Here is an 18,892-nt window from a genome sequence, read left to right on the forward strand (position 1 = left end):
CCACTGTACGGCTGCACGATTTGGAGAACATAACTAATTGCAATCATTTTGACGGATATTGGAACTGCGATAATGATCTACAAAAAGATGAAAGGAATAATCAATTCTCATTATTGAAACATTTTATGATCGAGATGTGGTTTCTTTTTTTTTTTTTAAGAAAGCTCCTCAATACTTCATTCAAAATGGTATTTCTTACACATAATTGGCCTTTAACAATTATTGTCCATATACTTTCAATTAGTTGTGCAGCCTTCGTCCATTACTGTATCTGTATGTATGCAACCCTGAGGTCTGACATGGGTGGAATTAACCCCCTCAAAGCTGCCTAAAGTGTCATGTTTTAGGGTTTTTGGAATCTCATATACAATGCATATGTATCCTAAAAAGAAACTTGATTTTGCTTCTTTTGGACAGAAGCTCTGAAAAGTATTTTTGTTTGGTTTGTTGACTACAAAATGACCGGTTTTACAGGTTATCTTTTGTACAATTTTCTTTTTTAATTGGTTTCAAAAGGCAGCAAGCATGAGCTTGTGTGTGTTGGTTTGTATATCTTGAAAATATTACATTAGCCGCTTTCACACCAAGTACTTTGCCGTACTTAGTACCCAGCACTTGGTGCCCCCATGGAACTAAGAGCCGATCGCGTTCACACCGGAATAAGACCCTGAGGGAAGATTAGACAAATGAAGCCGCTGACGTCACTTCTTCTTCTTCTTCTGGGTTTACTGGCAGGCCGCAAACAACTTCACGGCGTATACTGCCACCCGAAGTCCCCAGCCGGAAGTCCCCGGAGTTGGGGACTGGCTTCAGAAGAAGCTGCTGGGAGTCCCAGTTTTACGGGCCGTGGTTTGCAATTCGCCCAGCCAATCAGAAATTGGTACTTTTTTCTCCCCAGGATAGTACCACCTCTCTAGCAGGCACTAAAAATGGGGGTAAAAGTTCTCTGAACTAAGTTCTCTTTTTGGTGTGAACGCAAAATTCCAGGCACTAACGGAACTAAACGGGAAAAGTATGGGGAATGTACTCTGGTGTGAAAGCGCCCCTTGTTGGTCTCCGAGGATTGAGAACACTTTAAGGCCGAATAAGACCTCCTGAGCATGGTTGCCATGGTTGCCTGGTTGTCCTTCTGTTTATTCTCCCCGGTGGATTTAGCAACATGTAGTTCATGTAGTTCTCCATGTCCACTTGTTGCTGATGGTTGTGGTAGAGGAGCTGTAGATCTTGCACGAACATCTGTAGCATGGTCAGTAGCGTCTGGAGCACGAAAGCAACGCTCTGATCCGCGATTGTTGTTGTTGTTGTTGTTGGCGAAACACATCAGCAATGACTCCGGGGTGAGCAGCAGAGGTGGGGAGAGGCGGGCTATGGCGTCATCGTTATCAGGAAATCGTATAGGACGTACACACGGAGCCGTTTGGCCCCCCAGAGCGTTTCGTCCGCAGATCTATCCAGCTTGGGACCCGTTATCGTATGAGGGCTCCGTTTCCGCGGTTCTGTTACGGCCTCGTGTGGACGAACCGTCCATATGATAGACAACTGTAGCGGATACAACCCGTTTCGTCTCCGTGTAAACGTGGCCTAAACCTTTAAGTTAAAAGGAGCCCTTAGTGCAATTTAACACGAATACATCAGAATGTATTTATTCGTCCAACAGTGAGATATTAACACGTTTGGTTAAAGTGTTGCGTGTTATCTAACGGTTTGTCTGGACATATTTACATTTCAGTTTATTGTGATGTGTGAGATACAGAGAAATGTCCACCCCTCATTTATATGTCAGATTTAGAATTATTTATTTTTTAGTCTGTTGCGCTGGTTATAAGGTTCCTGCTTAAGAATAGAGAATATAGTCTCAGATCTGAAGCTGCGTCATTATCCTCGTGCTCTGATTCATCTCTCGGCCCTGCTCGCTCCCCACGCTCCATTTACTTTCTGTGCTTCTGGGAGATTGTCTGTAGCCAATACTTGACCTCCCGCCCCCCCCCCCCCCCCCTGCTGCTGGTGTTGTTAATACATGTACATAAACACATTTATACGCTTATCGCAGTAATCATTGTAGAAAAGAAACAGTTTATTGCAAAAGCTGCTCTGCGTCCTCCTTCTGACCCTCTGGTGAATGATTACGGCTCATACTCATCATGTGTCCCGGAGCAGGGAGCTATTTTCAGAAACGTAGAGTGTGTTTGTGTTGGTAATTCTGTTCTAACTGCAGACGACATCTCATCTCTAACTATCAGAGGTCAACTGTAACTGAGTACATTTACTCCAGTACTACCATACTTCAGTACCAGTGTTTCCCATACATTGATTTAATTGTGGCGGGCCGCCACAATTAAATATCGTCCGCCACAAATGGATCTCATAAAAAAAATGTTTTTATTATTTTTATTTTTTGGTGGTCTAATGGATAGTGAGGTGGGTTGATGATCGGAAGGTTGCGAGTTCAAATCCTGCCTGGAACATCACTACTAGTGTGCCCTTGAGCAAGGCACTTAGCCCTCGGTTACTCCAGGGAGAATGTCCCTGTAATTGGTCATTGTAAATCGCTTTGGAATAAGGCGTCTGCTAAATGCCTAAATTGTAAATTATATTTTTGGGAGAATAAATCCCACAGATCCTCAACTCCGGTGTGTTTCACTAATTAACAACGCAACACAGAGCAACAAGAACGTTGGGGGGGGGGAATTCTGTGGGAAACACGGAGTACCATGTTGTATTTCAACTTGAGTATTTCCATTTCCTGCTACTTATTACTCTTACTTCACTACTTCGAGCTGCTTTAGATTAATAATACAACATCTATTTAACAATGTATTATTATAGTTCATATACAACTGTATTGATCTCTTGGTGAAGTTTACAAGCTATGGTTGTTTGTACAACTTGTTGTTTTTTAACATCCTGTAGTTGTTGAGCTTCATAGCTGCTACTTTTATATCCTGCTGCCATTTCTCAGCACAGGACATTTATTTATTTAATCGTTTATTTGGCAGGGACGAAGCACAGTAATGAACACTTAAAACATTCAAATGTGTCAAGCGTAACCGTGCGTAACCGTGCGTAACCGTGCCAGATTTAGCTCTGAGCTCATTTCCATCTGCAGTCCCTCACATTACATGTTACTTGTTAGACGCTTGTATCCAAAGCGACTTCCATACTCAGTGGGGCAATCCCCACAGGAGCAATTTGAGGTGAAGTGTCTCAGGGACACAACGACATGCTGACTGCAGTGGGGTTTGAACCTGTGACCCCCTGATCCCAACACCAAGGCTCTACCCACTGCGCCACACGCCTCCGTTTACACACACATAAAACATAAACATTTAAGAAGATTACATTTTACAAACATAGAAAAAACAAAATTCATGATAGAGAGCAGCACACAGAAGTATTTATGACATGGTAATACAATATAGCAGCTACGACACATAAAGAGCCAGAGGAGATACCCCTGTGTTAAAGGGCAAGAGGAGATACCCCTGTGTTAGAGAGAGAGGAGATACCCCTGTGTTAAAGAGCCAGAGGAGATACCCCTGTGTTAAAGGGCAAGAGGAGATACCCCTGTGTTAAAGAGAGAGAGGAGATACCCCTGTGTTAAAGAGAGAGAGGAGATACCCCTGTGTTAAAGAGCTTTTAGCGGTGATTGCACGTCTGTTTGTTTCTCAACTATTCTTTGCGTTGACCTTTTGAAGCTATTGAGGGAAAATCCCACATATTGCAGTAAAGCTGTTCAATACTGCTGTTAGAATCCTCTTTGGGATGAGACACGTCAGCTCAGAGGACCAGTGATATAACCGAAGCAGCTGTTTCCATGTACTTTAAACAAGTTACTCCCACAGACCCTGATTGTGATGTATCTGTTCTGACTTTGCTTCTCTCTGTTATTTTGATTCCAGGAAAACTCACGCCCTCGCTGTATGAGGCCGGAGGCTGTGACATGTCGCTGGTTAACTTTGAACCTGCAACCAGACGAGTCTCCAATAACATATGGTGAGTGTCTGAGAATATTCTAGGAACAGATATTTCAATCATGGGATTTAAGTTGGTGTGATAATGTCCGGTTTTAAGAGGAGCTAAGAATAATATCTGGCCAGTTACTTGTTGTAGAAGCATGTATGCAGGCCAGGCTATTCATGTACTCAAAATATAATAATATATTTATACCTGGTTTTATGAGCTTCCTACTTCCTGTGCCCATGCTATGTACATAAATAATAGTAAATAAATAAATATGTTTAAAGCCATATCGGTCGTTTTTCATTGCTGTTTTTATTGGAGAATTATTTTTTTCTTTACTTGTGATTATAAAAGTTATGAGAATCTGATATTTTGAAAGTTCTTAAAATGCTGTATGAATGTTCCTTTCTTAATATTTAGTTGTTCACATCTACCTGATCTGTATCTGGAGTTTGATGCTGCCTATGTTCCCCTCCTGTGTGCACTCACTGCTCGTGACTCTCGCTTTTAAAACCAAAGAGAAGCAAAGCAGAAAGCCCATTGGCTGTTGGGTTTGAGGTAACAGGAAGGAGTGCAGCAGATGCTCTCCTCCATCAGTGTGTTCTCTCTCTCTCTCTCTCTCTCTCTCTCTCTCTCTCTCTCTCTCTCTCTCTCTGATTGTGAGTATAGCGGAGAGCGATCGTTTAAAGTTTACAACTTTTCAAACCATTGTTAACAATTCACTTTTCTCTGGGTGATAGTTGATGTCTTTGTGCATCACTTCACCGACTTTGGGTTTTGTTGGTGTTGTTGTTTGGTTGCACTGGTGAATTGTTTGTCTAATTGTTTGTCTAGCGGCTGCAGCTGCAGTCACGCCGCCCGGCATTGGCGTTCCGTGGCAGCTGCGCTGGTTTAGAGAAGCTGACTCGCCAACACGCCATCAAGCTCTCTCCACCTGTCGGTGTGTCGGTGGAGGAGTGTGGTCTGGCTGTGGGGGCTGTGGGGGGATATGGCAGGATATGGCAGAGTTAAATCTGCCTTCCGCATGAACAGTGCAGTGGTTATCTTTTTAGACTGCAGTGAGAAAGCTAACCAGCTGGTGGAGAGCGGGCTAGTGATTTAAAGGGACGCTGTTACCCGTGCTACCCCTCGTCACTCCAGCTAAAAAAGTCATCATCTCTAATGTACCCCCGTTTATGAAAAAGGAGTTGTTGGAGAGAGAGCTGGCTCGACACGGGCAGCTTGCGTCTCCCATTAAGTTGATCCCCCTGGCTGTAAATCCCTGCACCTCAAGCACGTTGTGTCTTTTAGGAGACAGGTGCTTATGGTCCTGAAGAAGGATGAAGGGGAACTTAATCTGTCTCTCAAGTTTAAAATTGATGATTTTGTGTATACTGTCCATGTTACGTCTGACATTTTGAGATGTTATGGTGGTGGAGCGTCAGGACACCTGATCCGCGCGTGCCCGGAGAGGGCGGGTGACGCGCCCGTGGTGTCCGCGCTCGCAGCCGGCCGGACGGTGGTGGAAACGCTGGTGGTGGAACCGCAGGTCAGTCGGTCCGTGGCAGAGCCAATGGTTTCACGCGTAGAAAGCACACAGGCAGCCGGTACACACAGTATCACACACACAGTCAGGTCACACAGGAAGCAGACAGTGAGCACACTGCAGCCAGAGTGGCTGAGTCTGTTCTAGAGGATGTGGTAATGGATGAGGATTTGCTAAGGTTACCTATTAAAAGGAACAAGTGAGCAAAGGAAGTGTGGCTCAAAAAGGGAAGGTGTCAAAGAAGGAGTCGCTGTGTTCCTCCTCTCAGCCAGAGGGACTCTCAGAGGACAGTGACAGTGAGTCATTCTTTGACATCGTTGAGGTAGCAAAGGGAGAGGAGTACTCTTTCCAGAGGATCAGATCCTTTCTGGTGGAAACTAGGGGGTGGAGGGGGGGGGGTGAAATTAGATGATTTTTTTTACTTTTTGCAGATCTTTCACAATTCTGCCAGGGTCCTCATGCGGCGCAAAGAAGCCTTAGGGGAACCTTTCTTCAGCGGCCCAGAGAAGGCTCGGTTAAAGAAGATACTTCAGAGGATTAGAGAGGAAACTGCAAAGAAAGATGATTAAGTACATCTTGGTTTTATTATTGATTTTTGATTTTTCTTCAGCCAGGTTTTTGATTTTGTTAGGATGCAACTGTAATTTCCTAACGAGTGACATAAAGATGGCTCTTTAAACATTAACGGTGCTCGAGGGGATGCTAAGAGAGCACTTTTATTTACTTTATTAGGAAACATCACATTAATGTAAGCAGAAGCTGCTCCATCAGTCCAGTGGGAATCTCTGACCATTCCCTCGTACAAGTCTCAGTTTTTATTAATCATGTTAAGTGAATAGTGCGTATTGGCACTTTAATGCTTCTCTGTTGGCCGACAACCATTTAAAAAATGTTTTTAAATTCTTTTGGGAAAACTACCGTTTACCTAAGAGTGAGTACAATTCTCTTCAGCAGTGGTGGGATGTAGGTAAAGTGAAGATCAAGCAGCTTTGCCTACAGTACACTTTCAATGTCACAAAGGACATGGCTAGATCTCTGAGAGCTCTGGAGAGAGAAGAGGTGGAGCTGCAGGGATTGGCAGACTCCACAGGAGAGCGAGAACATGTTGAAGTTTTCAAAAGTAAAAACTCAGCTCTGTCTGACCTGCTGGGGTTTTCTGCTCAGGGTGCTCTGCTCAGATCCCGGTTTCAGAACATCGTGAAGATGGATGCTCCCTCTCACTTGTTCTTTGGTCTAGAGCGTAAGAATGGTCAGAGGAGGCTGATGCACTCGATCCAATGCTGGGCAGCTGCTTCAGGAGTCCGCCGACATTCGTCAGTGTGCTGTGGAGTTCTACAAAGACCTCTACAAAACAGAGTTCCAGGCCGAGCCAGAGGTGGCGCAGTCGTTCTATGAGGGCCTTCCTAACGTCCCTGAGGAGGACCATGCTGAGCTGGAGGCGGAGCTCTCTGCCCAGGAGCTGCAGGAGGGCCTGCAGAGCATGCAGAGTGGGAAGGCTCCTGGCATAGACGGCCTGCCTGCAGACTTCTATAAGGCTCTCTGGCCGGTTGTAGGTGACGACCTGCTGAGTGTGCTCAGAGACAGTCTTAGTAACGGGAGGTTGCCTCTGAGTTGCAGGAGAGCTGTGCTCACTCTCCTCTATAAGGAAGGAGACCTGCAGGAGATTAAGAACTGGACTCCTGTGTCTCTACTCTGTACCGACTACAAGCTGCTTTCCAAAGTGTTAGCGACGAGGCTGAGGAAAGTGATGGAGCATGTCATTCACGTAGACCAGACATACTGTGTACCCAGCAGGTTGATAACTGACAACGTGACTCTAATTCCAGATGTTTTGGACCTCTCCGGTTCATTGGGCTGTGAGCTTGGTCTGATTTCTCTAGACCAAGAAAAGGCTTTTGACCGAGTTGACACCAGTACTTGTGGCAGACGCTGGAAACTTTTTGGGTTCAGCTCTGGTCTCATAGCCAAGATCCAGTTCTTGTACAGGGACATTGAGAGTGTACTGAAGATAAACGGTAGTTTGTGTGCTCCTTTTGACGCTCAGAGAGGAGTGAGACAGGGCTGCTCTTTGTCCGGGATGCTCTACTCCCTGGCCATAGAGCCCTTTTTACACCGGGTCAAAGTTACAGGCTTTCTCTTTTCCTGGCTGTAGGGATGTTTTTAAATTGTCTGCGTATGCGGATGACATAATGGTCTTTGTTAAAAAACAAGATGACGTCAATGTTTTAACTGAAACTGTGAGCAATTTTTGCAAAATCTCATCTGCTCGAGTCAACTGGGGGAAAAGTGAGGCCTTAGCAGGAGGAGAGGGCAGTATTGACAGCTTGTTGTTACCTGGGGGCCTTGGTTGGAAAAGGGCAGGGGTAAAGTACGTGGGTATTTATCTTGGTGATGACATGTTTTGTTTGAAAACTGGGACGGGCTTATTGAGAAAGTGGAAGGCCGGTTAAAGAAGTGGATCCTGCCCAAACTTTCTTTTAAGGGGCCTATCCTTATTTTAAACAACCTTGTTTCCTCCATGCTGGCTCACCGGCTGGCATGCACCGACCCACCCGTAAACCTGCTGTCCAGGGTGCAGGCTCTCATGGTGGACTTCTTCTGGGACCGCATGCACTGGGTCCCTCAGAGCGTCCTGTTCCTGCCAAAGGAGGAGGGGGGACATGGCCTGGTTCACCTGGCAAGCAGAGGGGCTGCTTTCAGGCTCCGGTTCGTCCAGAGGTTCCTGACTGGACCTGCTGACCTGGTCTGGAGACCCGTAGCTCGGGCCTTATTGGAGCGCTGTGGTGGGCTGGGTCTGGCTGAGTCGCTGTTCCTAATGGACCTGAAAGGATTACGCCTGAACAATCTCTCGGGTTTCTATGGAGGTCTCTTCAAGGTGTGGGGACTACTCAGAAAAGAGAGACCAGAGTGCTGTGGCTCACTGTTCTGGCTCCTCAGAGAGCCGGTGGTCCGTGGATCTCGGTTTGTGTGTGGAGTAGGGCCTTCTCTACAACAGAGACTCTGTGAGGAGAGGATCCTCACGCTGGGCCAGGTGGTGGAGGTGTGTGGCCCCTGTCTGGACAACGCTGCAGGCCTGGCCTCACGTCTGAGCCTCAGGTCAGTCCGGGTGGTCAGCCTCCTGCTGCAGAGCTGGAAACAGCAGCTCAGCCAATCAGAGCTGGCGCTGATCGCTGCTCACTGTAACGGACTGAAGTCTCCAAATGACAATGACTCTTTTCCAGAGATGCAATGTTTTCCTGACCTCAGTTGTGAGGGTTTTTTGTTAAAGTTGGACAATGTTACTAATTTGAAGTTTAGCACCGTGTCCAACAAAACATTTTATTATTTGGTGACAAAGGTGCTGAATCAGAGCAGACTCCAGGAGCGAGTGGACACCCGGTGGAGAGCCCATCTGGGCCTGACTGAGGCTCAGAGGCCTGAGTGGAGAGCGCTCTGCCTCCGCTGACTAAGAGGGGTGGGGACCTCCAGTGGAGGGGTCTCCACGCTGCGGTAGCTGTAAATGCGTTTGTTTCAGTGATCAACCCTACAGTGTCTGACGCCTGTCCTTTCTGTGAACAGAGGGAAACCATTTTTCATTGTTTTACGGAATGTGGTCGACTCCTTTGTTTTTTTCAGTTACTCACTCAGAAGCTGTTTTTGTTTAATGTGGTTTTTTCTAAGACAATGTTCATTTTGGGTTGTAGGTACAGCCAGAAGCAAAAGTCAGCTTTTTTGATTTTTTTTTTGGGGCAGGCTAAAATGGCCATTTACCTCAGCAGGAGGAATAAAGTTGCGGAATCATTGGATACCGATTCAGTTTCGATTTTCAAGCAGATGGTTAAAGCAAGACTAAAAGCGGACTACGGTTACTTTTGCTTAACAAAAAATGTGGGAGAATTTGAGGCCATGTGGTGCCTTAAAAATGCTTTGTGTTCTGTGGATCTTATTTTCAGTCGTTGTCTGAACTGACAATATGTGTCAATGTGTCTGTTTGGTTATTTGCTTTGTGAATAAAAGTGGTTTGAAAAATCAAAAAAAACTCTCTCTCTCTCTCTTGCAGGGACACCGACTCCCACCTCTCCAGCTCTACCTCAGTGCGCTTCTACCCCCATGACCTGGTGAGTAGTGTGTGTGTGTGTGTGTGTGTGTGTGTGTGTGTGTGTGTGTGTGTGTGTGTGTGTGTGTGTGTGTGTGTGTGTGTGTGTGTGTGTGTGTGTGTGTGTGTGTGTGTGTGTGTGTGTGTGTGTGTGTGTGTGTGTGTGTGTGTGTGTGTGTGTGTGTGTGTGTGTGTGTGTGTGTGTGTGTGTGTGTGTGTGTGTGTGTGTGTGTGTGTGTGTGTGTGTGTGTGTGTGATTCAGTGTGTGTGTGATTCAGTGTGTGTGTGATTCAGTGTGTGTGTGATTCAGTGTGTGTGTGTGTGATTGATTCAGTGTGTGTGATTCAGTGTGTGTGATTGATTCAGTGTGTGTGATTCAGTGTGTGTGTGTGTGATTGATTCAGTGTGTGTGATTCAGTGTGTGTGTGATTGATTCAGTGTGTGTGATTCAGTGTGTGTGATTCTGTGTGTGTGTGTGATTGATTCAGTGTGTGTGTGTGTGTAAGAGCCAGACTTGCAGAGAGACAGAAAGTTGTTTTTCCTCTTCTGCGTATCTGATTTGTATATTTATGCATATTATTTTTGGCATTCATGGTTTAAATAGTTTTCTGGCTGTGTTTGCCTTCTCTGTTTTCTCACCCCTTCTTATCACTTTAGAACTCAGGAAGATTATATTACAGCAATTTAAAAACTATTCTAGTGTTGGCTTCTAAATCAACTTTCTAAATTCTTCATTGGATTGTGAAAACAATTAGCATCCTGGCATGTATTTATATGATGTAAGCAAACGAGGTATTTTGATAAACTTTGGCTTTTTTTGAACAATTCCTGCAGAGATATTACAGAAAACGTTTAACTCTACTTGTTGTATTTAGTCTTCTAACTTTGTTTACTATCTTTTCATACATCTGTTCAATGTCCTTATTTAAAATGACATCAGGGATATACCCATCCTTCTGCAGAACATCACTGTAGATCAATATTTGTCTTATTTACCTCTTTTGTATATCAATCTGTGGGACACCAATTTGGCGGCTGCTAAACTTTGTGTTGGTTATTTGCGGTCGGTTTGGAACACCAGCTGCACGTTTGTAAATAAACAAGAAAGCTGGAAACGACTCTGCATGACTTTAGAGGTCAACGTGTGTGTGTTATTGTTTACGAATATAAATACAATTCAGCCGTTTTGGAAAGAAAATAATATTCGAGGTTGTTTGATACATTCTGTGAGTTTGATTATATTTGTGCCTCAGGGTGGTCCTTAGTGCCATGCACATTTTCAAATTCATTTATTTTAAGCTCCAACCCCCAGAATTCATTCTATTAGTCAAGAAAACTCTCCTGGTGAATGTTTTCCTGACAACATGTCAACCCCCCCCTCATGGACCTGGGAGTTTAGCCTCAGTTGCAGCATCGTGGCTGCTGGTGTGGCAGCCCAGGTCGATTGGAGCTTAGACCTTCCCCCTTTCAATTTTAAGGACCACCCTAATGTGCCTGCTCCAAGATCATTTCAGAAGTTTCTTTTATAATGAAGATGTCTTTTTTTTACCTGGCACAGATGTGGAATTAATAAAAAAGAAATAAAAAAAGAAACAACAACCGATAACATCTGCATCAGCCAGATTGATTTTTTTTTTTTGTCAGTGTCACAGAGTTTTGATGAATCCCCTCTAAAGGTCACCTATTATGCAAAATCCTCTTCTCCATGTCTCTTCTACATCAACATGTGTCCCCTCTTCTTCATGTCTCTTCTACATCAACATGTGTCCCCTCTTCTTCATGTCTCTTCTACATCAACATGTGTCCCCTCTTCTTCATGTCTCTTCTACATCAACATGTGTCCCCTCTTCTTCATGTCTCTTCTACATCAACATGTGTCCCCTCTTCTTCATGTCTCTTCTACATCAACATGTGTCCCCTCTTCTTCATGTCTCTTCTACATCAACATGTGTCCCCTCTTCTTCATGTCTCTTCTACATCAACATGTGTCCCCTCTTCTTCATGTCTCTTCTACATCAACATGTGTCCCCTCTTCTTCATGTCTCTTCTACATCAACATGTGTCTCCACTTCTTCATGTCTCTTCTACATCAACATGTGTCCCCTCTTCTCCATGTCTCTTCTACATCAACATGTGTCCCCTCTTCTTCATGTCTCTTCTTCATCAACATGTGTCCCCTCTTCTTCTTGTGTCTTCTACATCAACATGTGTCCCCTCTTCTTCATGTCTCTTCTACATCAACATGTGTCCCCTCTTCTTCATGTCTCTTCTACATCAACATGTGTCCCCTCTTCTTCATGTCTCTTCTACATCAACATGTGTCCCCTCTTCTTCATGTCTCTTCTTCATCAACATGTGTCCCCTCTTCTTCATGTGTCTTCTACATCAACATGTGTCCCCTCTTCTTCATGTCTCTTCTACATCAACATGTGTCCCCTCTTCTTCATGTCTCTTCTACATCAACATGTGTCCCCTCTTCTTCATGTCTCTTCTACATCAACATGTGTCCCCTCTTCTTCATGTCTCTTCTACATCAACATGTGTCTCCACTTCTTCATGTCTCTTCTACATCAACATGTGTCCCCTCTTCTCCATGTCTCTTCTACATCAACATGTGTCCCCTCTTCTTCATGTCTCTTCTTCATCAACATGTGTCCCCTCTTCTTCATGTGTCTTCTACATCAACATGTGTCCCCTCTTCTTCATGTCTCTTCTACATCAACATGTGTCCCCTCTTCTTCATGTCTCTTCTACATCAACATGTGTCCCCTCTTCTTCATGTCTCTTCTACATCAACATGTGTCCCCTCTTCTTCATGTCTCTTCTACATCAACATGTGTCCCCTCTTCTTCATGTCTCTTCTACATCAACATGTGCCCCCTCTTCTTCATGTCTCTTCTACATCAACATGTGTCCCCTCTTCTTCATGTCTCTTCTACATCAACATGTGTCCCCTCTTCTTCATGTCTCTTCTACATCAACATGTGTCCCCTCTTCTTCATGTCTCTTCTACATCAATATGTGTCCCCTCTTCTCCATGTCTCTTCTACATCAACATGTGTCCCCTCTTCTTCATGTCTCTTCTACATCAACATGTGTCCCCTCTTCTTCATGTCTCTTCTACATCAACATGTGCCCCCTCTTCTTCATGTCTCTTCTACATCAACATGTGTCCCCTCTTCTTCATGTCTCTTCTACATCAACATGTGTCCCCTCTTCTCCATGTCTCTTCTACATCAACATGTGTCCCCTCTTCTTCATGTCTCTTCTACATCAACATGTGTCCCCTCTGTGGAAAGAGACTCTGAAAGTTTCAGGAACAAAGATTCTCTCTCTTTTTGATCCATTTCTATAAAAACCTGTCTGAAAATGAGCTGATCGGATTTTGGCCACTTTATGATGTCATAACGATGTTTTGGCTTGAGTAACCATTAGCCAATCAGCAACCAAGGTAACCCCCCCCCCACCTTATCACCTGAATCTCCTCCTAGAGCTCCATTGAGTTCTTTGTAACCAAATCTCTTTCAGAGGGGCGTGGGGAGGGGCTCCTTATTTTCATCTAAAGTAACAGACAGAGAATCAGCACTTTGGAAACAGGGCTGAAACAGAGGGGATTATGGGTAATGCTGCAATGATCTGTTTGGTGTTTGGAGCCAATCAGAGACAGGCTCTGTATATATCTGAGACCTGTAACGTATTGATTAAAGACAGTATAACAGGGGACCTTTAAGACATTAAGAGTTGTATCTTGAGTGTGTGAGTGACGGTGCGACAGATCTCCCTCCCTCAGATCCGTCTGAACCGGCTCCTGACGATGGACCCGGAGCTTCTGGAGCAGCAGGATGGGGACCTGAGCCCCGAGCTGCAGGACGCCCCGCTGGGCCCCGAGGACCCCGCCGCCCCCCCCGCAGGCAAGAGCCGGCACTACTACCGTCTGTGGCTGCTGCCCTTCCTCTGGGTCGGCCTGCACTTCGACAGACTCACCCTGCTGGCGCTGTTCGACAGGTGAGAGCAGCTGCAGCAACACTTCACTGAGGATCATTATTTCCCATGAGTTAGGTCTGGCTTTAAGAGATGCAACCATTATCGTAAACATTGACGATCAACAGAAAATGTTATCGCATACTTTTTGAATAATCGCTTAAACTCAATGTTTGAGTCTTTATTCAAAAATGTAAGAAAATGCAGTTTTCAGCCTCTCAGTTATGAAGATGCTTTAAAAAGTCCACTTTATTGCCGACCTTTCAGTTTGTGTGCACGGACGGAGAGATCAAAATACCGTTTCCCAGAATCCCGAATATAAAAACACGCGGTTCGATATCATGTTGCAGTGAATATCTTTGGGTTCTTCTCTCAATTTCTACACGTTTTTCATAATTGTACACGTCTAATGCCTCGTATAACGCCTGTGTTGAAAACTAATGCCGCTTATGAAAAAAACTCAATACAAGATACCAAAAAGCAACACCAGATCCTGGACCTGCTGTTTGTAATTATGACCTAAATGAAACGTTCTCGTGGAAATAGTCAGCATGTTATCTCATCTTGTTTTATCATACCAGTTTCTTCTCTGCTGGAAGCCCAAGTTATTAATCAGAATAATTACACAGTTGAATCTACAGATTGTTATCGTGCACAGCGGTGACGATTTATTTAATCAGGTCAGACCCACTGACATTGAGGGGTTTCTAAATGATAGAAATACAAACAACAGAAGTCTGTGACAGCAGGTCATTACCTTTTGATATATTTAGTTATGTTCTTACTGTTGGCTACGTGCAGCTATATGTGATGCAGCTTCCACTAGAGCTGAATCCATGTCTAATTAAAGGTCCCATGTCATGGCCATTTCCACTGATCATAATTCCATTGTTGAGGTCTACTAGAATAGATTTCTATTGTGCAATTTACCCATGATCAGGGTTTCCGCTAGGATATTTTGTCCGTGTATGGAAAGAATAAATCTTACCGGACAAATGTGAAACTTACCGGTCATGTTTCAATCAGAATAAAAAGAATTGTGGAGCAGAATTTCCGTTGGCAGGTAATTACCGGACTATGACCGGATATGCTGATGTTTAGAACTCAGTTTACAGTATAATCGTAACAGATCGAAAAGTTCAGATTATGTTTTTCAATAAATGATGCGCCTCCACAAACAACATTATTACATTCAAACAAACTTCTTGTATTAGATAAAGTACGTCATTCAAAAGTTTACATTAACTTTGGATAATAACACGGGAGAAATGGATCCTCTCTCTCTCTCTCTCTCTCTCTCTCTCTCTCTATCTCTCCTTCTCTCTCTCTATCTCTCTCTCCCTCCCTCTCTCTCTCTCTCTCTCTCTCTCTCTCTATCTCTCTCCCTCCCTCCCTCTCTCTCTCTCTCTCTCTCTCTTTATCTCTCTCTCTCTCCCCCTCTCTCTCTCTCCCTCCCTCCCTCCCTCCCTCTCTCTCTCTCTCTCTCTCCCTCTATATCTCCCTCTCTCTCTCTATCTCTCCCCCTCTCTCTCCCTCCCTCCCTCTCTCTCTTACTCCTCTCTCTCTCTCTCTCTCTCTCTCTCTCTCGACAGCCCGTCAGTTTCTCATGCAGTTCGCTAAACAGTGGGCGGGGCTTCAGGTGATCATGCAGCAGCTGATCTCTCTCTCTCTCTCTCTATCTCTCCTTCTCTCTCTCTCTCCACTTCTCTCTCTCTCTATCTCTCTCTCCCTCCCTCTCTCTCGTCCGGTTACACTTCACTCGCGTTTATCTCCATATCGATCAGATCCAGCTCTCCTGACCGGCCTTTATAGAGAGCACCGATCAAACGGTCGGAGCATCCCTGATTATTACCGGACATTTTGACCGGCAGGTTTTGAATTTATCGATTTTTAATACATTTGACCAGCTAAAAAAACGGTAATTACCGGCTAAAGGAAACCCTGCCCATGATGTAGGTCTGTTGAAGAATTAGATCGTTCCACTTGTGGATTTGGAGAGTAAGCCTTTTATCTCCCCTTGTCCTGATTACTGTAATTGTCTTTATGGGGGACTCAGGGACTCGCCTGCAGTTTATCCACAATCAGCTGTAAGGCTCAGTTTTTAAGATGATTTGACTTCTTCTTAAAGCCCTGCATGGATTGGAGCTTATATATCATACTTTTACCGCCTTCATTCTGTCTTCTGTATTTTCCATTTTTCCATATTTGACTTTCTGGGCTCCACATGCAAACATTTCAAAAAGCTGGACGTTCAGGAGGAATTTCCCAGAATAATTCTCACGTGACTGTTTGTCTCAAATTATTCAATCGTGGCTTCAGAGTTGTTCGAAGAAGCTCAGAATGTATTGTTTATTACAGAGTCTGGTTAGAGGAAATCGTTTCTTTTGTGTGTTTTGTTTATAAGACATAAAGAATAGGAGGATTTAGATGAAATATTACAACTTTAAGCTAATTTCCTGGCAGAAACGCTTGTAACACTTTATTCATTTTAAAGACCATTGGACATTTGTAAATGCAGCACATGCCGATCAAACCCACCTGTTGTTCTGCGGAGCTGGTTTGGATATTATGCATTGGTGCGATAGTCTTTTATTGGAGAACTGTTAACTGTACTAATAATCAAACTGTTCTCACTGTCTCTCAGGAACCGCGAGGTTCTGGAGAACGTTCTGGCCGTGGTGCTGGCCGTGCTCGTGGCCTTCCTCGGCTCCCTGCTGCTCGTCCACGGCTTCTTCACCGACATCTGGGTCTTTCAGTTCTGCCTCGTCATCGCCAGCTGCCAGTATTCATTACTGAAGGTCAATACTAAACTGCACAACATTCAGACAGTGTTTCAAGAGCAAGTCACACTCAACATTTGTATTATTCTTTATTTACTCTGGAATATTATAATAACGTACACATGGATGTATTTAAAAGACATTAAGTTTAAATATTCAACATTATATTTTAAGTAGAATTCACCAGTTTTTTTTCATTTTTCAGAGTGTTCAACCAGACTCCTCTTCCCCGCGACATGTAAGTCAATATAACATCCACATTCTTTGGGCTTAAATGAGATGCTTATATTCTGACCTTTACGTTCCTGGATAACCCACACAGAGAAACAAATTAAACAAAACAAGAAAAGCTCTTAAAACGACAAAATAAAAGGACATTTGCCTTCATCTGTGTGTGTGTGTGTGTGTGTGTGTGTGTGTGTGTGTGTGTGTGTGTGTGTGTGTGTGTGTGTGTGTGTGTGTGTGTGTGTGTGTGTGTGTGTGTGTGTGTGTGTGTGTGTGTGTGTGTGTGTGTGTGTGTGTGTGTGTGTGTGTGTGTGTGTGTGTGTGTGTGTGTGTGTGTGTGTGTGTGTGTGTGTGTGTGTGTGTGTGTGTGTGTGTGTGTGTGTGTGTGTGTGTGTGTGTGTGTGTGTGTGTGTGTGTGTGTGTGTGTGTGTGTGTGTCCAGTAGCCTGCTCTGAAACGTCTTTTATTAATGCAGCTTCACTCCGCTGCAGGCAGGAGCTTTAAATAGCCGTCCAGAGTTGAGACAGCAGCTCCCTCCCTCCCTCACTCTCCTCACCTCACCTCAACTTGAGGACTCCTTTCCCTCCATCATCAGTGACACACTTTGAGCAGACCTGGTGTATTTACTGTGAAATCCCTCTGGATGAGAGCAGCCTGTTGTGTTTAAACCTTTAGATATACAGTCTATGGTGAAAACGTGCGCTCTGCAGCCGTGCACGCTCCCTCTGTGAAACACAACACTGGAAGCTATTTCTGTCTCTACCTGTGTCACTGACACCACCGACTGGATTATGACTCGTTAGCAATAATACCGACTGCAAAACTCAATTAAATAATCTTTCTGTCTGCTTTTATGCACAGTCTATCTCGAGGGCAACATTTCTTTGTTTTGGAGGGCATGGTGGCGTCACGCTCCAAATTAAGAGAGCCATTTCAGAATCAGAATCAGAAACGGGTTTATTGCCAGGTCGGTTCACACATAAGAGGAATTTGACTTGATGTTGTGGTGCAGACATAAAATATAAAACATAGAATCTCCATACAAAACAAAAAATCTTTAAGGACACTCTAATGAAATATAGTTGAATAGCAATAAAATAAAGCAGTAATTTATAGCTAATGCAATGAGTTATAGGATATAAAATATGAATGTGCAATAAGTATTTGAACATTGTGTGCATTAATGTAATGCATATAGAGTCTACGTTGTCTCAGTGGGGGGGCCGGGCCTTGTTTAAGAGGAGGGGAAGAAACTGTTCAGGTGGCGAGAGGTTTTGGTCCTGATGGAGTGCAGTCTCCTGCCAGAGGGGAGGGGGGTGAACAGGTTGTGTCCAGGCTCCATTTGTGATCTTTAAAGGAAAATATACGTTAACAATTGTTTTGAGAAACCATTACTTATATTTTGTGTTATTATTTATTTGTTTTAAGAATAACAATAATTATTTTTTAAATTATTTATTTGTTTATATTTTATTGTAAATATTATTATTTCTTGAATTATTTTTTTATTTTTTATTATGATTTAAGAAATGCTTTGAGAAACCTTTACTTATATTTTGTATTTTTTTTAAAGAATAATAATACTTTTAAATTAATTAATTGTTTATATTTTATTATAAATATTATTATTTCTTTAATTTTATTTTGTATTATGATTATGCATGTTCTTAGTTCTGAGCTGTCTTGGTGCATGATGGGAAAGCAGAGCTTCTATAATAAGCTGTTTATTCCCTCCCTCCTGCAGGGCCATAACCGCGTCATCGCGTACAGCCGGCCCGTCTACTTCTGCCTGTGCTGCGGCCTCATCTGGCTCTTCCACTGCGGCAGCTTGAGGACGGCCTCCCGCTTCACGCTGTACGGCGTCGCTCTCACCAGCTCCATCATCCTCGCCTCCGCCAGGGACCTCATCATCGGTGAGCACAACACTGGGGCTCTGATTATCTGTATGAATAACATCCAGCATTACATTACATTTAGCTTAGTATAGTATACAAGTGCTTAGTTAGTATACAAGTGCTTAGTTAGTATACAAGTGCTTAGTTAGTATACAAGTGCTTAGTTAGTATACAAGTGCTTAGTTAGTATACAAGTGCTTAGTTAGTATACAAGTGCTTAGTTAGTATACAAGTGCTTAGTTAGTATACAAGTGCTTAGTTAGTACACAAGTGCTTAGTTAGTATACAAGTGCTTAGTTAGTACACAAGTGCTTAGTTAGTACACAAGTGCTTAGTTAGTATACAAGTGCTTAGTTAGTATACAAGTGCTTAGTTAGTATACAAGTGCTTAGTTAGTATACAAGTGCTTAGTTAGTATACAAGTCCTTTTTTCTTTTTTCTTTTTCATTTTA

General features: G+C 43.7%; 1 protein-coding gene across 5 annotated transcripts in view; it reads left to right on the plus strand.

Annotated features, from left to right (window-relative positions):
• pcnx1 (pecanex 1) overlaps nucleotides 1-18,892 on the plus strand; it is a 63,168-nt gene that overhangs the window by 20,337 nt on the left and 23,939 nt on the right. For 3 of the 5 annotated variants that reach the window (XM_079693056.1, XM_079693052.1, XM_079693054.1), the window contains 6 exons: nucleotides 3,900-3,993; nucleotides 9,525-9,582; nucleotides 13,336-13,565; nucleotides 16,186-16,339; nucleotides 16,527-16,559; nucleotides 18,290-18,458. In XM_079693056.1, the coding sequence (XP_079549182.1) occupies nucleotides 3,900-3,993; nucleotides 9,525-9,582; nucleotides 13,336-13,565; nucleotides 16,186-16,339; nucleotides 16,527-16,559; nucleotides 18,290-18,458 (738 nt within the window). The remainder of the gene's footprint in view (nucleotides 1-3,899; nucleotides 3,994-9,524; nucleotides 9,583-13,335; nucleotides 13,566-16,185; nucleotides 16,340-16,526; nucleotides 16,560-18,289; nucleotides 18,459-18,892) is intronic. The other 2 variants (XM_079693053.1, XM_079693055.1) reach the window with 1 other exon arrangement.

This window comes from Notothenia rossii, assembly GCF_949606895.1.
Source record: "Notothenia rossii genome assembly, chromosome: 7".
Taxonomy (NCBI): domain Eukaryota; kingdom Metazoa; phylum Chordata; class Actinopteri; order Perciformes; family Nototheniidae; genus Notothenia; species Notothenia rossii.